This window comes from Argiope bruennichi, chromosome 2, assembly GCF_947563725.1.
Source record: "Argiope bruennichi chromosome 2, qqArgBrue1.1, whole genome shotgun sequence".
Taxonomy (NCBI): domain Eukaryota; kingdom Metazoa; phylum Arthropoda; class Arachnida; order Araneae; family Araneidae; genus Argiope; species Argiope bruennichi.
This window is the reverse complement of record NC_079152.1, coordinates 117,866,376-117,889,705: the sequence shown is the minus strand read 5'-3', so window position 1 is coordinate 117,889,705 and position 23,330 is coordinate 117,866,376. Positions and strand designations below refer to the sequence as shown.

Sequence of the window (23,330 nt, the reverse complement as noted above, 5' to 3'; positions counted from 1 at the left end):
ATAAATATCTTCCTCTGGATTTATTTCAGGATACACAAACGATCCTTTGATTTAGATTATAAGAAACTGAGTTTGTAGTTTACCTGGGAAATACTTATATTGCAAAATAGGGTAATAGGCTGTTACTGTAAACAAGACAAAGATAATTCATATAAGATCAAATGGTACAGGAAAATGAATATCTTAAGATTTTATTAGCAGTTATAAGGTGGATTTTTAAAAATATTTTATAAATAATTCCCATAATAAAAGAAAATTCATATTAGTACTTTACAGATTAATACACTTAAAACGATTAAATTTGACACATATTATGGAAGGTAGGAATGCACTTTGTAGGTTTTCAAAATTTCAATTATATTTATTATTAAAAATTCACCAAAAATTTAATGTTTATCTGTGAAAACTTTGGAAAATAACTTTAAAAAATTAATTTTTTATACCAATTTAAATTTTGAAAAGTTATTTTAAAAATAACCTTAAAAATTGTGTAAAAAACTGTTTGTTTCAAATTAGTTTTCAATGTTAGTAATAAAAATGCATTTTTGTAACAAAAATTAAATTTCTATCACTCAATCACTTCCACTATTATTAAAATTACAATAATTTTTTTAAAAACATTAATAATAGAATTTCAAATATTTTGAACTTTTAATATTGTTCTTTCAAATGTAATAATTATTAAGTTCATAAGGACTGGAATTTCTAAATTATTTGTTTCCTATCATATTTCGATACTTAAATTTTCCTCATTTCTATTATTGTAATTATTTTTTTAATTTGTTAAAATTATGAAAATATTCAACACTTCTTATTAGTTCTATGATAATGTTGATTACTGTCCTTAGTTCAAATTACAAGAAGAATCTTAGATGTTTAATTTGGAAGTAGTATACACATTTAACATTAAAATTTTCCAGATTAAATATCAATTATAATTTGAAATTTTAACAAGAACATGAGATTTAATTGATTTTAAATGTTTACGATTTCAGACATGCCAGCCGGTACCTCAAAATGGATTATAAAAAGGTATGAAGACTGCAGTCAATAAATTAAACTTGCAGATCCTTGTTTGAAAAGAATATTACTAATTTTAAAATTAATTTTTTAAAAATGAATTTTTTCCCTTTTCGATTCGAAAATAGTGTTTAGAGAATTTATTGATTTGTTCAGGAACATAAAGGACATTTCAGATGCCAAACATCCAATAAATGGATGCAGATATGGGATATATTATTGTAAGGAATAAATCTACTAAAGAAAATTTTAAAGCTATTTCCATAATACATTTATTTATATTATATAAGTTTTAAACAAGGTAATAAATTTGGATTTTTAGATAATCTATAGATAAAAGGAAAACTTACATTCGAGTGTCCATTTATATAATTCATCGCTGAAATCTGGAATTTCATTATTTGCATCTATGATTTCTGAAATCTTTTCAGCCATTTCTTTAGCTACTCCAAGCAAGAGATTTAGGTATCTAATAACAAGCCCTGGTTTCAAAATATGGGTTTGAGATTTTTTTCTTAATTGGTCCCATTCTTCTCCCCGTCTATAAGATACAACTTTACATAAATCATGTAATAAGCATTTAGATTAACTTTATTTCATACTAGATCTAGAACATAGATAATAAAGTTTAATAATTTATTTATAAGACAAAAATAGTTGGGAGATAATTTGTAACTGACAGATTTCTTCAAAATCAATATGATAGTTAATATGCAGTAATCACTACAGCTATTTTTATACAATTAAATTCATTAAACCAAAATACGACATTGTTATTTCCAACTATTGAGATATCCCATAACAGATGAATTTAATAATGAAATCTCACTTTTGAGAGAATATTACTGACTTATACAAAAACATAAGTTAATTTAAAAGCCTGAAACCAAATTGAAAATATTTTCTCATACAATCAAAATCTGGATGAAAATTTCTGGCTAAGGTAAATAATAAAGGTTCAACATAATGCTTATTTAAAATAAATTTTTTTTGAAATACATTTTGGGCAATACTATGATGTTGAAGACACTGATAAGACATGCAGATAAAATCAATATTTTTTTAGAATCAATAGAATTGTATTTTTATTTATTTCAGGTAATTATAAAATATAATTAGTATATCAATAAAAAATTTAAATAAAAATACTTTAAATGCCTTATTTTTTTAAACTTTTAATTAAAATACAAAACAATGATCTATCAATTTAGAACACTGATCTTATAAAGACATCCAAACCAACACTCAAAGCAAATGGACAATTTTACAAATGGAGCAAAGTTTGATACAAAGCAAAAAGATAAAACTTACTATCTTTTAATAAAAAATCAGATTAAGAAAAGCTAAATAAAAATACAGTAAATATTAGATTAAAACAGAAGATTTTGAATAAATATCTGAAAAAATATGACAAAGTAAAGAATACAAAAAAAAAAAAAAAAAAAATTAAAGAATTAAATATTTGTAATATATTTAGAAAAAAGAATAAACTGTTAAAAAGCATGAAACAATTTAAATTAATATATTGTTGAGCTATTAAAAAATCTAATAGGCTATGTAAAGATTATATTAGATTAGCAGTTTGGTTAGATTATTAAAACCAGTTACGTTGAATTCCGAATTTCAAAATGCAATTATTTTGTTTTAAATGAATTTTTTAAAAAGATAAGTATATTTTATTTTAAGAGTTTGTTACAATTTATATTCTCTTCATAAAATAAAGATTTTATCAATAAAAATTACAATAGAAACTTACAATGACATGAGACCTGCAGTACTGAACCATTGTTTTCTAGATTTTCTGTAAGCTACGACAGAATCGATTTGTACTCTATATGGATATTTGCCTTCATTTCTTTGAATTGTCTGAAAATCATCTGCATTGAAAGTTATTATTATATCAAGTTTTCCAAATTTTTCACGATGAATATCACCAAACAGTTTTCTTTTTTCTCTGTATGCAAGATGTTGTCTATCTAATTGATAATTTCCTAAAAAGATAAGATTTATTAAATTATATAAAGATTTTAGAATAGTAATTACAAATATAAAGCCACATAAATATATAAAATTCAATTTTTTAAAATTTAATATACTCTTAATCTTTTTATTTTTTCAATTTTTATATTATTTGTTAAATCAATAGTATTAATTATAAAGTAAATTTATTAAACTTTATTAACTTTATTTGTAAAAATATTAAATTTTTGCAAATTTAAATAAAATTAAATACAATGATTTTAGCAAGGAATAAAACTATTAAAAAAAGCAAATTTAATTTTTTTCCTTTAGTACTAATGCATAATAACAAATACAGAATAACATCTACCCTCCCACTATTAAAATAAGGCATAAATAAAATTGGAAATTCACCAAATGAGCAATACAAATAGTACAATCCATTTTGATATTAATTTTAAGTAATGCAGTTCTATCACTTTCGATTTACAGATTGTTTTATAGACAAGATAGATAATTAAAAAGATATTTCATATTTGTAACTTAATTAACAAATCAAGTATTTTTTTTTTTTTTAAAAAACTGTTACCAAACTATATTTTGGCAAAGATTAATTTTTAACATTTATAAGTCATTTCTTAGGTTACAACAGCATTTTATCAGGTATGTTATATTATATATATAAATCAAAAATCTGATAAAAGTTAAAACTGACCTATGATGGGCAAATAATGCCACCTTGTGCCAACAAAAGGTAACATTGGCAAGCTTGGGATTTCTGAAAAGGGCTTGGCTGCTATCCATTCGGAATGTGCATCAATTTCTCTGGTAGGAGCACTTGAATTCCACCTTAAAGATTTACTGAAGATATTCTGGAAGGATTTCTTAACTGAAATCCAGTTTGAAAAAGAATGGCAATATCTCATCTTCAAGACAATCTTCATTCTGTTTCATTAGAATATTAAATGCATCAGAAAATTAAATTTAAAAATATGAGTCAATTTATATCCATATTATGATTACACAAGACATGCAAACATATTTCTGTATTCCATTTATTAAAGAAAAATACAAAATATAAGCAATGAGGAATTTTTATTTGCTTTGTCAAATTAAAAATTTATAATCCGATTTTAATTAAAATTGTAATTTCAATGCTAAAATAAAATTAAGTAAAAAAGTTTATATAAATCAAAAGACGTAGGCAAATTTCAAAGCAAAATATAAGAAGGTATATTAAAAACATGAAAGTGAAAGTTAAATTAATGAGGAAAATATAAAATTATATATGCAAAAAAATATATATATTCAAAAATAAAATAATAAAAGCGAATAAGAGTAAACTGCAGTGGGAAAGATGAAAACTGACACTAAAACAACAGTAACACATTCATCATTAAACTGTAGGTAAGGAAACAAAACTAATAAACAGTTCTTTATTACTAAAAGATGTCCAAAACTATTGTTAAGATATGATAATTAACATCATTCAGAACATCCTACAATATTGAGGTGCTGCAAATAATGATTTGTTCTAATATGGATTATAAAAAAATATTATGTAAATTAAAGATCTTTATTGCCTTAACAAAATAATAATTTGCAAACTTCTGAAATCATTTCTATTATTTTAGAGTTTTAAAAATCCATAGCATTATGAAAAAAAACTTTTTTTTCCGAAACATATTTTGAACTCACCGGGATTAAAACTCGAAAAGGAATGCTTCACTTCAAATACCCATCTGTTTTTCAAATAAGCAGACAAGCAACAAAGGATAGGGGGACCATAAAGTCTATACTTTTTTTTTTTTTTTTTGTATGAATGCATTTCTCCCAACATATCCGGAGGTACCAAAAAGGGAGCAATCTCCCTCGCGGCCTCTTTAAGACCACTTGTTGCCTTTGAATTTCATAATATGGGAGAATACGAAGGAGTAGAAAGCTCGATTTTGAGAAATAAATTTAAGACGACAAAAGATTTGTAATTTTTCCATACTCATCGGTAACGAAACCGAAACTTTGTCATATTGTTTTAAAATTAGCCACATTCGCGCGAAGTTGATACTGTCACGGCAGTTGCCAACAAGAATTTTTATGCCATACAATTTAGAACAAAATAGTCGAAAGGGATTCAATTTATTGAATCACAGAGAGGCTTATCTGAATTTATATTGTTAACCAGGAGATTATGCTCATTCAAAATGAATCATTATCGTAACTATTCGACTAAATTTTAAAAAAATGAATGCGAAAAAGTATTATACGAACGTGTTCCTGCAGAAATTTACTTAATATGTAAAAACAAGAATGAATATAGATTGTTTATGAATATAAACAATCTATATTCATAAAAGTGTACCAAAGAATTTAAGTATTAAACTTTTTTTAAATATAATAAATGGGATTTTAATTATTGCATTTCTCTATCCATTTATTTAAGAACTGGTATTTTTTTTTTTTTTTTCCCCTTACTGGTTCGACGAATTTGAAATAGACTACCTAATTACTAAGAATCAGAAAGACAATCAAATCCAAAATTTTGTTAAAATGTAAAAAAAAAAAAAAAAAAAAAAAAAAAAACAAGGTTCGAAAACTTTCTTCTTTATTTGCATTACGATATTTTTTAGGACACTTCGTAATATGTTTTGTAGGATTACTGATATTGCATAATAGCATGAATAATGCTGCTTGGACTAATCATTCATTATGTCAATTGTTTACATGGTAGTTTAATGTACCTATAAAATTAGTGGAAACCTATGAATTTCAGAAATTTTATTTTTCTCGTGGTGTATTTTTCTAAAGGTCAGCTGTCACTGATGAATACAAATTCTTAAATCAGTCATATAGGAGTATAGTATGTAATAGTAATCAACTAATATAAATAAACAATTTGCAAGTTTTCTCTTACAACATTCTTTGATCTTCTTTGTATAATCTTTGACAAATATATGAAGGAATTTTCAGAATGTGAAGAGAAGCTTTTCATACTTGGTGCTCTTGAGTGTAGGAGAATGAGGTGGGGACAGATCTGAAATCCGTCTCATATCCTTGTATTTGTAACCATTTTGGTCACTGAATAGTTAGATGGGCATGATCCGAAAATTTTATTAAAATAAAATATTTACGAAAAATATAACAGAAATAAGTATTTACAGAAATTACGATCATATAAAAAATGATAATAAAGAACAACAATTTAGTATAATTTTCTATTTTGGAATAGGATAGCAAAAATATCTGGAATAATAATAATTAGAGCGATATTACAAATTAAAAAAATCAGTAATCCGGTTCGTGCTTATTGCACTGAATTATCATAATATGACAAATATATAAACAATTAAAAAAACAATAAAAATAATTTGATTAATATTAACAAAGAAAATATCTTTTTAAAATATAATTATGGAGATTAACAGCAAATTATCGTGGAGAATGTGGAATGTTTCAATGCATTTCAATGAATGTGGAATGAATTTTAATTCTTTGAATGTGTGACATTGGATGTTTATGGTAGGAAAAGATATCTATTTTCACTGATAAATTTAATCATCCAATACATTTTTTTGCTTGGAGAAGAGATTATGGCGACTCTCCAATGCTTCTTATTCAAAACTTGGCGTTGGTTTCTTCATATGCCATGAGACTATGAAAATACACTCCAGTAGAGAAGTAGTACTCAAACCTACCACAGTAGAGGTGGGATAGCATCATCTCTATATCTACTTATAATAAAGACTACAGTCGCAGGGAATATTGGTCGCAATTAGTTTTATTTAAATCGTATAGACCTGATTTCATGTTCATGATTTCGCGAAATTAACAAATATTAAAGTTTTACTGTTTTAATTATCTTATTAACGTTTTGTTTACTGTGTGGATGAACCTTTCTAATGGAGATCAATCCTATGTCATCATAGCATTTTTAAAAACGTAAGTGTCTGGCTCCTCCATTTTTTAAATTTCACGGTATTGCACATACAGTTTTTTATCCGTCCCGCAAATTACACAAATAAAACCTTTCTTTTTTAATTTTCGACAGTGGAAGAAAATCGTGCAACTAGTTTGAACTATGCAAATTATTGAAACTATGAAAACGGTTTGAATTTCAGGGCGATAAGATAATCTATTGTTAAAAGTTAAACAATAAATAAATAAAATTGTACGATTATTGAATTTATATCAATAAAAAGACATTTTTTTTTTAAATTTTGAAACGGTGTAAAATTTATTTTTGTGCGGGAATATCTCAGGAAGTAATAGTGAAAAATCATCCAGATCTAGCTTATTTTTTAACTAATAATAATTCGCTCCAAGATGCACATTTTCACCCTTCAAGGTATATAAGTACCGAATTTGGTAACTTTAGGCAAAATGGTCTGGTTGTAAAATGGTAGCACAAACACGCACACATACACACACAGTAATAGAGATGAATATGCCTGAGTATGTAGGCGCACTCATGTGTGTATTGGTGTGTCATGGGATTGGTCTCCATTAATAAGGTTTATATACAAAATTAAAGAAGGGTATGTAAGACAATTAAAATAACACGGTTTTACTATTTGATAATTTTTCGAAATCACGAACATGAAGCTATATCTATGCGATTGGCTTAAAATTAAATGTAACCAATATTCTCAGCGAACAAGTAGCTCACCAAACAATAACAACAGTTAACAATACAATAACATAAAAAGTGAATGCTTAATATAGTAATTTTTAATTGCTTTACGAACGATCCTTCATTGCTTTTTCTCTTTTTTGCATCTGCACATATGCGGATTTTTTTTTCAGTTTATTTCAGTGTATTCACTCATATTCAGTAACTAAAATATAAAAAATTAATTTATTGATCGATTATCATTTAATCAGCAAATATTACAAAAGATTTATACCTGCTATATTTTCTTTATTTCAAAGAAATAATTTTATTTAAAAATATTTAGAAGTTAAGATTTAAAGGTGATGTTTCTATATTAATATAGGCTCTCTACACAGTATCTGATTTGAATTTTTAAAAATAACAAATAGATAAATGTTTTTTAATGCAACATTCTTGTTACATTTATGGAGATTATATATATAAAACTTCTAGATAAGCTCAGCCTTAATTGTAGTGTTGTGATTAGGAATATAATAATAGTGGCAATATGTGGATATAAAATGAATAGCCGGAATAATGTTGATATATTTTTTTACCGAACAAACTTATAAAGTACATTAGTTCTTATATATACTTTATTATATGAATTCGACATTAGTATGCAGTTAATATACAAATGTGATTCTATCAAAAACAATTACAACATTTTTTATGCAAAAATTCTTCTTCAAATCATCTCTCAAGAAAACGGAACCTCAAAGGTTTGTCTGGCGTATTAACCATTCTTGAATATATGCCAATTTCTTCATAATGGTATTCAACTTTGAAATTTCTGATAACCTACAATTTGAAAAGAAAAAGAAAATCCATGTTATATTAATTTTCTTATTTAAAAATGATTAAATGCTATAAAGTAATGACATAGTGTGAAGATAAGGTTAAAAATGGTGAGATTGTTTGTCATTTTACTTTATAATAATTGATCATTTTAGAATATTAAGGAAAAAGAAACTTGTTCCATGAAAATGCCAATGTTGAAATCGCTGCTCTTCAAGCAATAATAATTGTAATAAATATTTGAATCTGATTTCATAAAATTTGTAATTTTCCTCAAAATGCATATATTTTTTGGATTAATTTTATAGTGCACAATAATGATTTTTACTAAGAGTTTGGTGATAATAAGTTGTTTCTTTTTTCTTTTTAAATCTTTAATTAAAGTATCCGAATTGGTTAGAAGGGGATTCTTTTCAAAAAAAAATGTACAAAGTTTTTTTTTCCTAATATAAGGATGAAATGATGAATAAAAGTGAAATTATTTAAATATATATGCAACTTTAGAAGAAAAAGCATATTTTAGTGTAAATTTTAGTATTTATTTTCAAAACTTTATTAAAGAATTAGGGTTTTTCTAGAAAAACTATTTTTCTACAACTTTTTATTTTTCTTAGCAACATTACATGTATAATATATCTTAAACTATTATCTAAGAATTATATTTAAAAATAAAATTTTTGTGTGTAATATATGAAATTATCTATGAGATTCTGGAATCTTTTTCTACAATATTTACATAAACAAGCATAAAATCGCTTCTAGAGAATCCTACATCAAATTCACAAATTCACAATTGCATTATTCTTCATTACATAACTAGCAGCAATTATAAATTTCTTAAAGAGGTCTTGATTATTTTTTAATTTTTTAATGTACAGTAGAATTATGAAAAAAACTTGTTCTTCAGAAAATGCATTTAAGTTGTTAAATGCTTATAAATAAACATCAATTATATGTCAATAGTTTGCTATAATTTGGCTTCTAATTGTCATAGAGACAAAATAAATACATCATTGAAAACAGGAAAGTACCTATTTTTTGAAACTCAAAATAAATTAATTAATTAATAAAAATGCGCATTTTTATCCAAATTTATGTTTTTAGCTTAGTCGGATACCTTAATCGGTGATTTTTTTAAAGGTTACAACTTCAACAACTTTCCCCTATGCCTTCCGCAGTGGGACTTCTTTCTGAGCAACAATTCAATAACAATATATACTTGTATATTTATGGGTGGTCTTATGGACTGTTATTATTCCTTAAGTCTGTTTGAAATTCCTCTGTAAATACAAATACAAATAGAAAGGCAATGTCTTCTCTTTTTTAAAATGCATTACACTTACATCAGTTAGAAAGCAGCACATTTCTAGTTCAGCTAGTCTCTTTCCGATACAGCTTCGAGGTCCAAATCCAAATGGGATGCATGAATAAGGATGAGGTTTTTCTGCTTTATTCAACCATCGCTCTGGCAGATATTTATTCGGATTTTTAAAGTACCTCTCGTCTGTAAATATTTCTTCGTAAGGAACAAAAACCATGGTTCCTGCAGGAATTTTATAACCACTCAAAACTGCATCCTTCGCTAAGGTACGAGCTGTACCGCCAATCACAGGATACAATCTGAAAACAAGAAATAATGTTATATATAAGTTATTTTAAAAAAAATTGTAAATGGAAAATTATGTTAATTTATAAAATTTTAAAAAATGTAAAAAAATTTGAAATGTGAAGCATTTAAGCTATTAATGCTTCGTTAAAATTTGTACTTCAGAAAATCAAATGAAAAAAAAAATTGATAAGTAACAGAATTTAATAAATTCATTCAAATGAATTTGCATTTTAAATGATGCATGCAATTGTGAAATTAAAAATTACAGATATATTTTCATGCAAGATATATTGTTACAATTGTAGGATCGGATATAATCTGAAAACTAGAAAGAATCTAATATACAAATTAAGGTTATTAAAAAAATTGTGTCTTAAGAAAATAAGTGATGTTGGAATTTTGTAAGAGTTGCTTTTGTGATTTCATTGAATAAGTAGGGCAGGCAATCATCAGTATTTTTGACTGCGACTACTGAACTTGATCTAAAATCTCAGCCGATTGGACGCTTGCCGTTTCGAGTTTTTTTCCTGTGCTCTGCAAATGAGCTCGTATGTTATTGTTATAGTCTATTGAAGACTGGACTATTTTTATTTTATTAACTATTAATAAATGTTAACAAATTTCTATTTGTGCCTGCATAGTTTGAGATAAAGCAACTGAAATGAGCATTGTCGCGTACACGATTTAATTTAAACAGCTCAACTTCAGAATTTTTTGAAAAAATGCAAACGATAATTTAAGAAAACACTTTCCGAAATCTTTTTTTTTTTTTTTTTTTTTTTTTTGTAAATATTAGTTTTTATTAAAATTATTTTCTTACAACTGTAAGCGTTATTTTGTCACACAAGCAAATTTGCCTAGTTCCATATCATCAATTTTACGGATTAAAAGAATCTGATGTTCTAGTATTTTGGTAATTAGAGAAGTTTTATTAATAGTATTTTGTCGATACTAATGAAAAATAGCATTTTGCAATAGCAAAATAGCTACTTATTAATAGCATTGTCGATATCTTAAAAAGCTTTTTCAAACCAAATCAAACCAGACCTGGGTACAACTCAGTTTTAATAGCGACAAAAAAGCGCCAAGAAAAAATTTCGCCAAATTATAAAAATATACTTAAATGCATTATTATTTATTAGGAAAACGTGCAAATCACATACTATGTAGTTTGATGATTGAAACTGCTAAATACGAAATTTTTTTTTCTTAGCCCTTTTTGATCGCCGTTGCAACCAAGAAGTACTACCAGTACCCATATCGGTTTGTGCGATCTTAATTAAACTTTTTTAAGAAATATTTTCTCAGGGAAGTACCGCAATAGAGGCATGAACATATAATTCTTAGCTTCAGAAATTTCTGTTTCTTGAAATCCAAAGTTAATAAAAAGTGTAGTAGGATATCAGAAATGGACGTTATCTATACTTACATATAAAGCTCAATGTGTGTGTGTGTTGGCGCTCTACAGAAAAGACCGTTTGACCTACAGCTACCAAATTTGGTACATGTATACCTTAGAGGTTGGGAATGTGTACCTGGGGTCCCTTTTTGAATTTTTTAATAGAATTTTAATTATTAATTAAAAACTAATTTTCCAGCCAAAAAATCTTTTTATTTTCTCCAACGCCAAATGAGTAAGGCTTCAGTTTTTTTCCCAACAGTAATGAGGCTAGGGTTAGCATTTTTCGGCCAATTATTTCAAATGATTCTGTTTATTTCTTTAATGTTTGATGCATTTAAAATTAAACATTGTTAATGAATCGATCTTTCAGATTCATTCTGAAGTACTTTTGAATTAAAATAACACCGAATAAAGGAAATTAAAAATTTCTAATCTGCATAGCGTTACCCCAACTGGCGTAGAAAAATTCACGCATTTGCGTTACCATACTGGCGTTGAAAATTCACTCATGCGCATTGTGTTCTGATTGTTGACAATATTATCAACGGATGATTCTTGATTTAAATTATTTTTAGGTTAGTTGCATGCTTTTGTAATTAAATTGCATTTATGTTAGTTACATATTTTTTGCATATGCTTATAGTTTTAAGTACATCGTTTTTTAAGTAGTTGTTTAAAACCTGTTTTCGACCGATTATTTTAAACGATTCGTTTTATTTTCTTAGCGTTTGATGCATTTAAACATATAATTGTTAATTAATCGATTAATTAATAACATTGTTAATTAATCGATCTGTTCATGATGAATCTGAGAAAATTTTGTTGACAAATTCTTGAGAAATTAAGAAAGATATTCTTTAGTGTCCATAAAATTTAAGCGCTCAGTGACTCTGTTATCAGTAATCATATTATAAAAAAATGCTTTGTTTCAGTAAAAAATATTATATTAATTGCAGATTAATTCTTTCCACTTTAATTTAAAGCATAAATTCTACGAGAGCTAACAAAAAATTAGAGAAATACATATTACGTTATGACTGAAGGCCTTTATAATATTATGAGTGAATTATATGACTGTCAAAATTTGAAGATTTAAAATATTTTGATGAAGAATCTATTAAAGTAGGAATTGCGTCAAATATTTAATTATTAAAATTTAAACGAACAGTAAGATTGGCGAACCGACTGGTAACCAAAGGCGGCTAGTATTATATAAAACTTGACACGAAAAATATAAGCAAAAACTGATAAATGAAAGAGACACAATAATAATGAAAGTAATTTAGATTACCTCATTGATTCTTTGATGCAAGCTTTGAGGTAACGCATTTCTTCATAAATTTGAGAGGTGATTTTTAGATCTTTTGTAGGGAGAAATTTAGTAATTTCTTGATGTAGTTTTTCCTGTTTATCTTGATTTCTCGCCAAATTGTAGAGTAGAAAGCCAACAGAATGAGATGTCTGAAAAAGAATTTTTATTCTCTTAATTTTAAAAATCAAATTTAGCAATCGAATCGAATATGTATCTTCAGAGCAAAACACGTCGTTATCATGTGACATTACTATAATCTCCAAAATATATCCACTAGGGGCCGTTCAATATTAAATGACGGAAAATGAACTCAGGAATGTAATCAGACTTTTTTTTTTTTGTAAAGTGTTAGTGTGTCAAGAATATTTTACTAAATAAGGCTAATAAGACCGAAAGGACTAATATAGCTAATAACACTGGACTTCATAAAAATTTAAACATCGCAATTTCTTTCAGGAATATCTTTATTGTCTCAAAAAATATAAAATTTATTTCTTTATAATATTTAAAACATATTTCAAACTAGGAGCACATGTCTATTTGTAACGGTTTAGAAATGAGCTAATGGGCTACGATTAGAGTGGACTGTATAAAGAATCTACAGCCTAGGCATTTACGGTGAGATCAATTAAATTTTCCGAATAGCTTTTGATCAAAATATCTCTGTGAAATGAACAACTAAAATAAAAAATATCATTAAAAGAAATTGATGTACTTTTGAATTATCACAGAAAAAGAAGAATTCTGAAAAGTATATACGAATTGTATTCGAATCATTTTTCCTATTTAGTTAATTTGTTTTTATGAAATTTTACCACAAGTCTCAAAACATTTTTTTTATTCATGTATTTTTCCTCATACCCGTACTCACGGACTTCGTCCAATACCTTTCTATATATATAAAATTGTGTAATCTGTTTAAGTCCAGCGTTTTAACACTTCTAACTCAATGCAATGTTTTTAAAATAATAAATTAAGTAACAAATAAAATTAAATAAAATAACAAATTTTAAAAATGGAATTTCTGCTTGGAATCTACTTCCTTTGTTTCACATTCTTAAAAACGCAACATCGAAAATGGATGGAGCTAAAGAAATTATTATTATCTACAGCTATTTTTAGCATCAAATTGACTCGACAGACATAATTATTGATGATGTTAATTTTGATTAAATCTCTTATACATAATTTGCTGCTCATGATTCCTTCAGAGAAGAAATTTTGAGCATTAAATTGTGATAATGATAAAAGTCATAGTATTTTAATAACTTTGTGTATGTTCTTTTTGTATGAACCTATTTAATGAAGTCAAGGCCATGGCATTATGGGCATATTAAAAACCCAACTGCTGAGATCTATCTTCTAATTGCATGTTGTCTTTCTCAGTTCTGAAATTTCATTTTTTTTTCTCCAGTAAATAGAGTAGATAAAGACAGAATCTTTCTTTCTTGGTATTGACAAACGGAAGTAAACAACCCTACGAAATATTTGGTGAAACAGCAAAAAATAGTTTGTCATTCAATGCAACAATGTAGACTGTATAAATATACTGTACAGAATGTGGCAAAAAATATTTCTAAAAAATTATCAAAATCAGAAGGGGAAAAAAAAAATGACCTTTCCTTTTTCTTTTGTTTCAGAATTTTAATATTGTTAATTCTCTTGTTGCTTTCATTGGTGTTATTTTTTAAAGGAGAAAAAGACAAATAATGCAGTTAAAAAAACAAAAATTAAATTTTAAAAATTAATATTTCTGGTTAAAATACCGGAAATCTTTAAGTTTGACATAAGATGATAACTCAAAAAGGCTCTTACAGTTTCAATTCCTGCCATCAGCATATCGGCAACAAAAACCATTGCATCAGGCACACTTAAATCCTTCTTCGCTAACATAGCTTGTAGTAATGTAAGCTTCTTTTCATCAGTTTCTTCCATCTCTTTCAGACGCTGGAGAGATTGATTTATGTATTTAAAAGAAATCCTGAAGAATAAAAATAAAATGTATCTGACAAACTGATACATTGTTAAAGAAGGAAATATTCTAATGGTTTTATGATCGATGCTATTGCATGCAAATTAAGAAAACTGGAATAGATTGCGCCTCAGGTGTCTTCTTGCCTTTATGAAGGCTTGAGCAAGTATAAATATATTCGCTATTACTTTTTCACGAATTAGTGAAAGTTTATTTTTTGCTCTGCATTGTTCATCAGCCAAAGTATCAAACAGAAATCTAGGAAATCCAGTTCAACCTTTTTGCTTTAGAGCATTAATTGATCCTCTGTGAGAAGAACACGCTAGCAAGCAGGAGGCCAGAATGCACACCAAATCATTATTCATGTATTATATTTTAAAATCCATTAAATTTTTATCTATATTTTTAAATGTTTTCATATTTATTTATATATTGTATTGTATATTTTAAAATTCGATTTAACTTTTTTAAATTTTAAGAATTCTAAAATTTACTTTCTTTTTATTTATTTCCGGAATTTTTATGATTTATGCGAAGTTGTAAATTTTATTATTATATTTCATTTAGAAATTTTCTTGGAGATGGTAGTTTATTGTGCAGAAGATGGATTTCGCCTTATCAAGCATCTTTTAAGAGAAATAAAAAGAAATAACGAAACGCCCAAGACGAAAGAAAAAAAAAAACCCATAGAATGGCAATTCCTTTAAGTGCGGATACATCGCCTCAAGTAAATCGTTGCTATCAATGAATAAGAAATAAAATTTTATAAATTACATAATTTCATGATAATTTTTATTGAATCGCATGAGAAATAATAGCATACTCATGCTGATTTTTCAAGTTCATACTATTTCCTTGCTCAGTTCAATATTTTTATCCTACATATTTAAGTAGACGATTGAACAGATTTTAAAATATACATGCATAAAATTTTCTCAATGCTTACAATTTTTATTATTTCCAAGTTATTTAGGAATATAGGATATATCATAAATTCTTGTAAACTTATTTCCCAGATTATCACCCATCTTTACCTTTATTTTTTGAATAACATTGTTCTGTATTGACTTGAAAATCTATACAGCCATTGCAGCAGGTATGTTACGCTATCACGTGACCATTGTGCTGTATTGTAGGAAAGACATGCGTTACCTGTTGTCACCTTCATGCAGAATGGTCGTTTTACTTTGCACATGAAGTCAACATGTTCCTGTTTGATTCTTTTACTGAACATCAAGTGATAAGCCGAGTTTGTAAGTTTAAGTAACCCTCGAAATCACCAGATTTCATGACAAAATGCTCTTAAAGGTATCGTTCTTAGGCCAAAATTAAAATCAAAGTAAAATATATGTACGTAAAAGAGCCCGAAACAATGATTTTCTTCTAGTAATAGATTTAATTTTATTTGAAACTCCCCAAATTTATTACTATTTAATATTTGAAAAATTTTGAGTTTTCATTTTTAAATGATTATCAAGTACTTAAGGAGTCATCAGTATTGATGAATCAACTGAATTTATAAAAACATCCTTCCGGAAATTGGAAATGATTCACCATGATCTCCATCCATTGCCACCTCCCATTCTTTTTAATGCAAATTTTTAAAGTATAAAACACGATTATACATGAATATAGATACTTTATATCTTTCTCTGGAAAACTGCATAATGAATTTGTTATTTTTTTTATTATTTATCAACAACTGAGTAATACAGATTTGCTCACTTGGCATAAATATCAGAAGCCTTTACAAATCGTCTCCATGTAGGTGTTGGAAAAAGCTTCCAAAATGGTATGTTCCCTGCAAACACCTCCAGTTTATTCATGCATTGAAACTGAGTCAGTACTGAATTTATCATCTGCATTCCATCAGATTCAGCTGGAAGATCTTTTTGTAGACACCCCAGCCTTGCGTCTAGTCCTACCAAAGAAACGGCTGCAAGGAAAAAAAAAAGAGTTAAAATTGCTAAGCTAGTTAGTTATATTAACGTCCCGTTTTAAGCAGCACTAGAATTATTTTGGGACAGACCTCGTAATTTTGAACCGCGGTCAGAAGACGAGGATGACACCTGAGGTGGCACCCCCTTCTCCACACTAAGCCACACCAGCGGGATGACGTTTGGCCTTGACGGATTTAACGTGCATCAGACCCCTTTACACGATGGTTCTTCGATGGAATCGAGCCTCGAACCTGAAACCCTACGGCTGACGAGCCGAGACCTTACCAACAGGCCACCGCGACCCCTAAAAATGCTAAGAGAAAGCTAATAATAGTTTTTAAAGGATGATCTATCCACCCTAATTAAGAATACAGCTAATGATTTAACAAGTAAAAAGAATTATTATAAACAACGAAGCTGTGGTTGTTCAAAGAAGATCGTGTATAAAATTCGACATTTTAATTCAGAGCTAATTTTTTCTCAATTTTTTTTTCTGCATTTAAGCAAATATGTACTTGATTCTCAGAATCAGACTAGCCCGTTCTGCCTAGGCATGCAGGAACTGAATGAGAAATAGGTAAATGTATTAAATACCTGTACAACAATATTACCATGTTTCTTCGAAAATAAGCCCTTTTGATTTATCAGGATACTCGCAACATAAACTTTCTTCCCAAAATTAGCTCTGATTGAGATAATTAAAAAAATGGGTGACACGACTATTGTTGAATAACCGACCAAACAACAAGTACAATACACGTATATGTTTGATAAAAACTTGACATCTGGCAACTAATTACTGTGGTGCTCAAAATAGAGGAAACCTTTGGGAAAAGCCCATTTTTGCGTTTTGAGAGTTCATAACAACAATTTTTTAAAGAGAAATATCACAAATTATTTAAAATTTTCAGGATAATTTAACCAAAAATTTAATAAAATAATTTTTATAATGGATATTTGTATTGGAATGACTGATATAAAATAAGAAACCTATTAATTAATGATTTATACAAAAATTCTCACTTATGGTAATGACTACTTAGTTGGATAACCTTTAGAATCAATCACGGCCGTGAAATATTCACTAATGTCTATAGTTCTTCAATTGTTATAATATAATATCATGATTGAACTATTGTTTCATTTTGACTGGATTAATTGCTGGGTTTTTTTCTGAGTAAAAATCTCTTTAGTTTGCTCGAAAGGGCGTTAAAATTGGGTACAGGTCTGCATTTTTCTCAAGTTATTCTAGAAGTGACATACTATTACCTTGAAACTTGTTTTTACATAAGAGGCAATATGGCATAGAGCTAAATCCAATTGAAATATAAATTCTTCACTGTCTGGAAACTGATCGAATTCGGATGGTGGCAGTTTCGAAATGAGTATTTCAATTATGTAATTTTAACCATTTATATTACCATTAATCATAAAATTCTACCTACAACTGTTTCTATCATACATTTTCAGTTCATAACACTAACTGAGTGTTTAACAAAGGTGTAATGTAATTAAGATGGAAATCTAAGTATTTTATGCCATCACTACAAAAAAAAAAAAAAAAAAAAAAAAAAAAAACCTTAGTGTTATCACTCCAAATCACATTATCTTATTGCTTTTTCCCCTTTTAACATGGGTTTTGCCCAGTTTAATCTTTTTAACTTTTGTTTCGAATTTAAAAATTGCTTTTTTAGTTTAATTGCTTTTTTTTTTGCTTTTAGACCAGATTCTTGCAGTCGACGTCGGAATGGTCTTCGGATTTAACTTAACATTACATTGCGCCATTTCACTTTGTATGCCCCCATAAGATTTTCTCTTAATACGTAGATGTCTTTAAATTATTCTATTCTCACTTGGTTTTGTGGAGCTTTTTAAGACTTTATCAATTTGATTTTGTAGTAACTGAGTTCCGCTATTCCTTCAAAGATTTAGAAATACTTTAATTAGATTTTCGCCAATTTTCTTCCAAATTTCATTAGAACTAACGCCTTATTTATGTAATAGAAAAAATGTATAATTTAGTAAGTTAAAATTAATTAAAATAAGAGGAAACGGGGCAAAATTGCTGTTTTGAAACTGAATATAAAGTTAATTTTAGTAATTATTCCAAATGCTATCAACACTAATATTAAGATTTTACAACTATCTTTCCTATGTCTAATCCGTACATTTAGATAATTTATTTCAAGGGAAAATTAAAGAATTTTAAACAATTCACACAATCTAACTTAATCTGCATTAAGTCTTCTAAATGTTATGGTTTACTTATTTCCAAGGTTTTAGAAAACCATGGCAATGAGTCCATCTAAAATCACGCAGTTGCCTTATGGAGTCGTAAAAAACTGACGGCTTTTGTTTCTACAGGAATCTTTGAAATTATTATACAAAAGCAATCAAGAAATTTGTTTTAATATGAAGCATTTGTTCAGATTTTAAAAATAAATACCTTTAGCTATTTTTTAATGAATTCTTCATTTTCCTAGCGTCCCCCCCCCATTATATCTAAAAAAAATTATTGATAGAATCACAGAATATTTCTGTAGCCAAAATGGAATAGTGAATGGAAAAAAAAAATTAAGCATTAAGTTAAGGCTTAATATGAAAATGCTTAAAAAAATATATCATCGATAAAACTGGAGCTTAAAATTATATTAAAATTTTAAAAAAAGATAACGTTGAATTAAAAAAATGCTTTATTGTAATAATTCTTTAAGTTAATGTTTAAGTAGATAATAATTTTAATGCTTAAAAAGATAATGCTAAAGTGTAAAAAACTAATGTATGGAAATTTAATGCTTAAGATAATGTTATTTCTAGAAGCTTCTGCTTGAAGTGAATGATTACTCTCTGTTCAATTTGATAATGCTTTTAGATATTACCAAAACGAAATACTTTATTTATAATTCATCGGGGATGTTATAAATATTTAAGAAAGATTATAATTAATATTTAGAGGGAATTTCAGTAAAGCAATTTTGTTTTATACAAATATCAGTATTTATAAGCATACATTCAAGTGCCCATTTATAAAGCTCAGGTAACAAGTCTGGGATCTCTTTAGTTTCATCTCTCAAGTCGAAAATTCTTAGCACCAGATCTCTTGAAACATCTTGCATGGAGTCTAAGTAAGCTCTGATGGCTGAAGGCTTCAGTAAATGCTTCTGAGTTTTTGCTCTTAGCTCGTGCCACTCTTTGCCTTGTCTGAAATAAATAAATAAAAAAACAACATTATGGTTTATGAAAAGTTTGAATTATATTTCATCCAACAATTCGAAACAATTCACATAAGGCTTTCCATTTTTGAGTGAATTTACTTTTTGTATTTAAGTTAAAAGTCTAGTTAATAAAATGATGGAGCCTATATGTCAGAGTTACATGATCACAACTTAATCACACTTTTTTTTCATTATATATATATATATATATATATATATATATATATATATATATATATATATATATATATATATATATATATATATATATATATATATATATATATATATATATATATATATATATATATATATATATATATATATAATATTATTTTAACCTTAATTTCAATTTAATTAATTTCCAAGATTTTATATTAATTTAGCCCATAGTAACTTCATTCTAAAAATATTCTCTTATTTCGTGATCCAATTCCACTTTCTCTACTTAATTAATTCAAGATAAGCTTTATAAAATTGCTGACTCGGCTATACGCCGATACTTTCACACGCTCAGCGTGAAAGGGTAAAAAATGTCCGGTAAGCACATTCTTTCTTAAAAGATCCCAGTGTTTCCTTTACATGTGATTGACATGCGTCAGAAATCCCTATCAGAATCTTAATGATATATTAGTACTATGAAGAAATGTTTTCACTATCAAAATCATGGGTTATATAAGACCAGGGATAAAATGCCCAAGAGCTTTTTCCACATTCCTTTTCTGTGTCGTTCTGTGTGCTCATCGCTTGTACATATGCCTGCTTCTTCAAAATGAAATAAAACGACGTCACGAAATTAAAAGTATCTTCACTGTCTTCAAACTGCATTCTGCTTCACAACAAATAATGTTGCATATATATATATATTTGATTGGATATGTTTGTATTTTAATGGTATTTTCTTTTTTTCTTTTTTGTATCCCAGTGTGTTTTTTATTATTTTTATATTACACTACTAAAAAGAACTATTGCTATTATATCTGGCAAACAGTTTTATTTCTGATGCCACAGAGTTTGCCTTTTTGTAAATAGTAACGTGGCTGTAGATGATATTCTATATCCATGGCCACATTGTACTGTAATCATATTTTACTGTCTCTTTATTCATGTGTCGTCCTCGTATTTAACGTGAAAATAAACTGTTATGTATGAAAGAACTTTCATATTTTTGTACATAGCGACAAATATTAAATACATTTTTTGTTCGAAATATTATCGTAATTAATATAAATTAAGTACGATAATAAGTGTAAATTTTAAAATAATAAATCAACGCTCCTGAAACATTGTCACATTGCAATATTTCGAACAATAGTTTCGAATCCCCTTGCATTTTTTTTAAATATTGAAATGAACTCATAAATGCTATAATATACATATATACATTGTAACGAAATGTATTCCTTTCTTTGTGGAGTTTATCTAAAATTAAGAAGACCTCTTACTCATCAAATACATCTATCTCTGGTGAAATTGATTGTGTTTTTTCTCCCCGTCCCTCTAAAGACGTACTGACAAATTTTTAAAATTTTCTTATACATTTCTTTTTTATTTTACTATTTCATAGATATTTGAAATATGAGGGCTTTTGATTCTGGATTGCATATTTGATGGTCACCGGACAGACCTTCGAATTATACCTTGAACTTGCGATCATCTGACCTTGAAGCCTAGACATCAATTATACACTGGAAAAAACTTCCATGAAAATGTATCACCGACATATGATCTTCTAAGCCTGAAATTGAGATAATATCACAAGGCCATCAAGACTTCCGATCAATTTCATGTAAAAATAGTGGCAATAGAGCCGCGATCTATCAATCAGATGTCTGTCAACAGAGTCGTTTCCTGAAAATCGAACTGCTCTTTAATAAAATCATCGAATTTTTCAGAGAAGGGTGACGTTATTGCCATTGGAGACGGTTTTCAAGATACTTGCATTTAAAAAAGTCGTTTTTGTGTGGAATCTCATTTGAAGAAAACAAAAAGAAGTTCTTCTGTAGAGAAGTGAATAAAGTGAAGCATTTTAATGGGAAAATGACACTGTAAATGTTTCAGAAAGTTTCGGGTTGTTGAGCAGGGAAAAATATTCTTTTTGGAAGTACTCTTAAAGTATCAACGGAAAAGAGTTTGTAAAAATGTTAGTATTTGGTGGTACTCGAAACCTTATTTTTGTAATTTTGAATAAAAACAACTTTGGACTTTGTAGATAAAAAAGAAGTCATTATTTAATATTTAGATTTTATTAATCGTGCTCTCGATTACCTGAACTGATTAGGGTCCCAGTCAGATCTGATAATCGATGCTTTATTTGCTTAATGACATTTTATATAAATGTAACAGAAAAGCTGAATTTTCTTACTCAACCAAGAGACCCGAAGTTTTGAACCATTCTTTTCTGGATTCTCTGTAGGCCTTGAGAGTGCTGAATTCGATTCTGTGAGGGTAAGTTCCTTCGTTTCTCAAAAGCTCCTGCAAATCTTCAGCTCGAAAGCACATCACAGCATCTATTGGGCCAAGTTTTTCTCGTATAATGTCCCCGAGACGTACTCGTTTATCATGATTCATTTCTTGCTGTCGGTCAGAGTTATACCGACCTATGGAGATATAAGATAAATATTATGTTTTTAGAATTTTCACAGTGAAGGATAAGCACTTTATAATGAGTAGGATTTAAATCTGAAATCCAATCTATTAAATTTACAAAATAATAAAATAAATGTATTAAGAATATCGTCGTACAAATTATATGAGTGCAAACAAGAGACCTAGCGTTTATGACTTATTATTTACTCGGTAAGCCTTTAAATAGTACTATCAAAACTTGGCAAACAGATGAATATTTTAACCTTGATCACAGAGACGAGAGCAAATTGCTGGAAGTACTCTTGAATCTTTTTTAAGCAAAACATAAATGTAAGTTGATGTCTTCTGAAAGATCTTCACAAATTCAAAGGATCTCAATCATTGGAACCATTTTGTTTTTGGTAGGTTATGACGATTGATCGAGGTTGGAGGTCTTCTCTTGAGGTGGTATTTTCGTCATGTTTATCCGATGAACTTGTGAGAGATCTGTTACTTGGTGAATCTACATAAAATTGGATGTCAAAGATCCACTGGGACTTACCTTTCTGAATATATTGAAACCAAGTCAGTCTGCAACCTTGTGGTTCAACATCTTTCGACCAATAGAAGATACATCATAATTTTTCTTCACTATGGACTTGGCTACATACTCCTGACCAATTGGTATTAGAATCACATAATAGTTTGATTTCATTTCATGTGACAAATAATTTAATCTAAGTAGATATGATTCCAAATTTATTAAATTATTTTTTATGAAATTTATTCTATGTAGATTTGATTTAGTTAATTGTGATTAGACTGCTCAACGAATTTTTTTTCTTCAATTAATAATAAAGTTCAACGGATTTTGATATCTTGTAGCT

The 23,330-nt window shown here is 27.7% G+C and overlaps 1 protein-coding gene across 1 annotated transcript in view; it reads right to left on the bottom strand.

Annotated features, from left to right (window-relative positions):
• LOC129962303 (uncharacterized) overlaps positions 1 to 23,330 on the bottom strand; it is a 44,440-nt gene that overhangs the window by 10,269 nt on the left and 10,841 nt on the right. Inside the window, exons 3-12 of the mRNA XM_056076050.1 lie at positions 22,241 to 22,475; positions 19,671 to 19,861; positions 16,446 to 16,656; positions 14,564 to 14,729; positions 12,728 to 12,897; positions 9,769 to 10,045; positions 8,325 to 8,428; positions 3,695 to 3,924; positions 2,777 to 3,011; positions 1,371 to 1,561 (exon numbers count right to left, since the gene is read on the bottom strand). Of these exons, the coding sequence (XP_055932025.1) occupies positions 1,371 to 1,561; positions 2,777 to 3,011; positions 3,695 to 3,924; positions 8,325 to 8,428; positions 9,769 to 10,045; positions 12,728 to 12,897; positions 14,564 to 14,729; positions 16,446 to 16,656; positions 19,671 to 19,861; positions 22,241 to 22,475 (2,010 nt within the window). The remainder of the gene's footprint in view (positions 1 to 1,370; positions 1,562 to 2,776; positions 3,012 to 3,694; positions 3,925 to 8,324; positions 8,429 to 9,768; positions 10,046 to 12,727; positions 12,898 to 14,563; positions 14,730 to 16,445; positions 16,657 to 19,670; positions 19,862 to 22,240; positions 22,476 to 23,330) is intronic.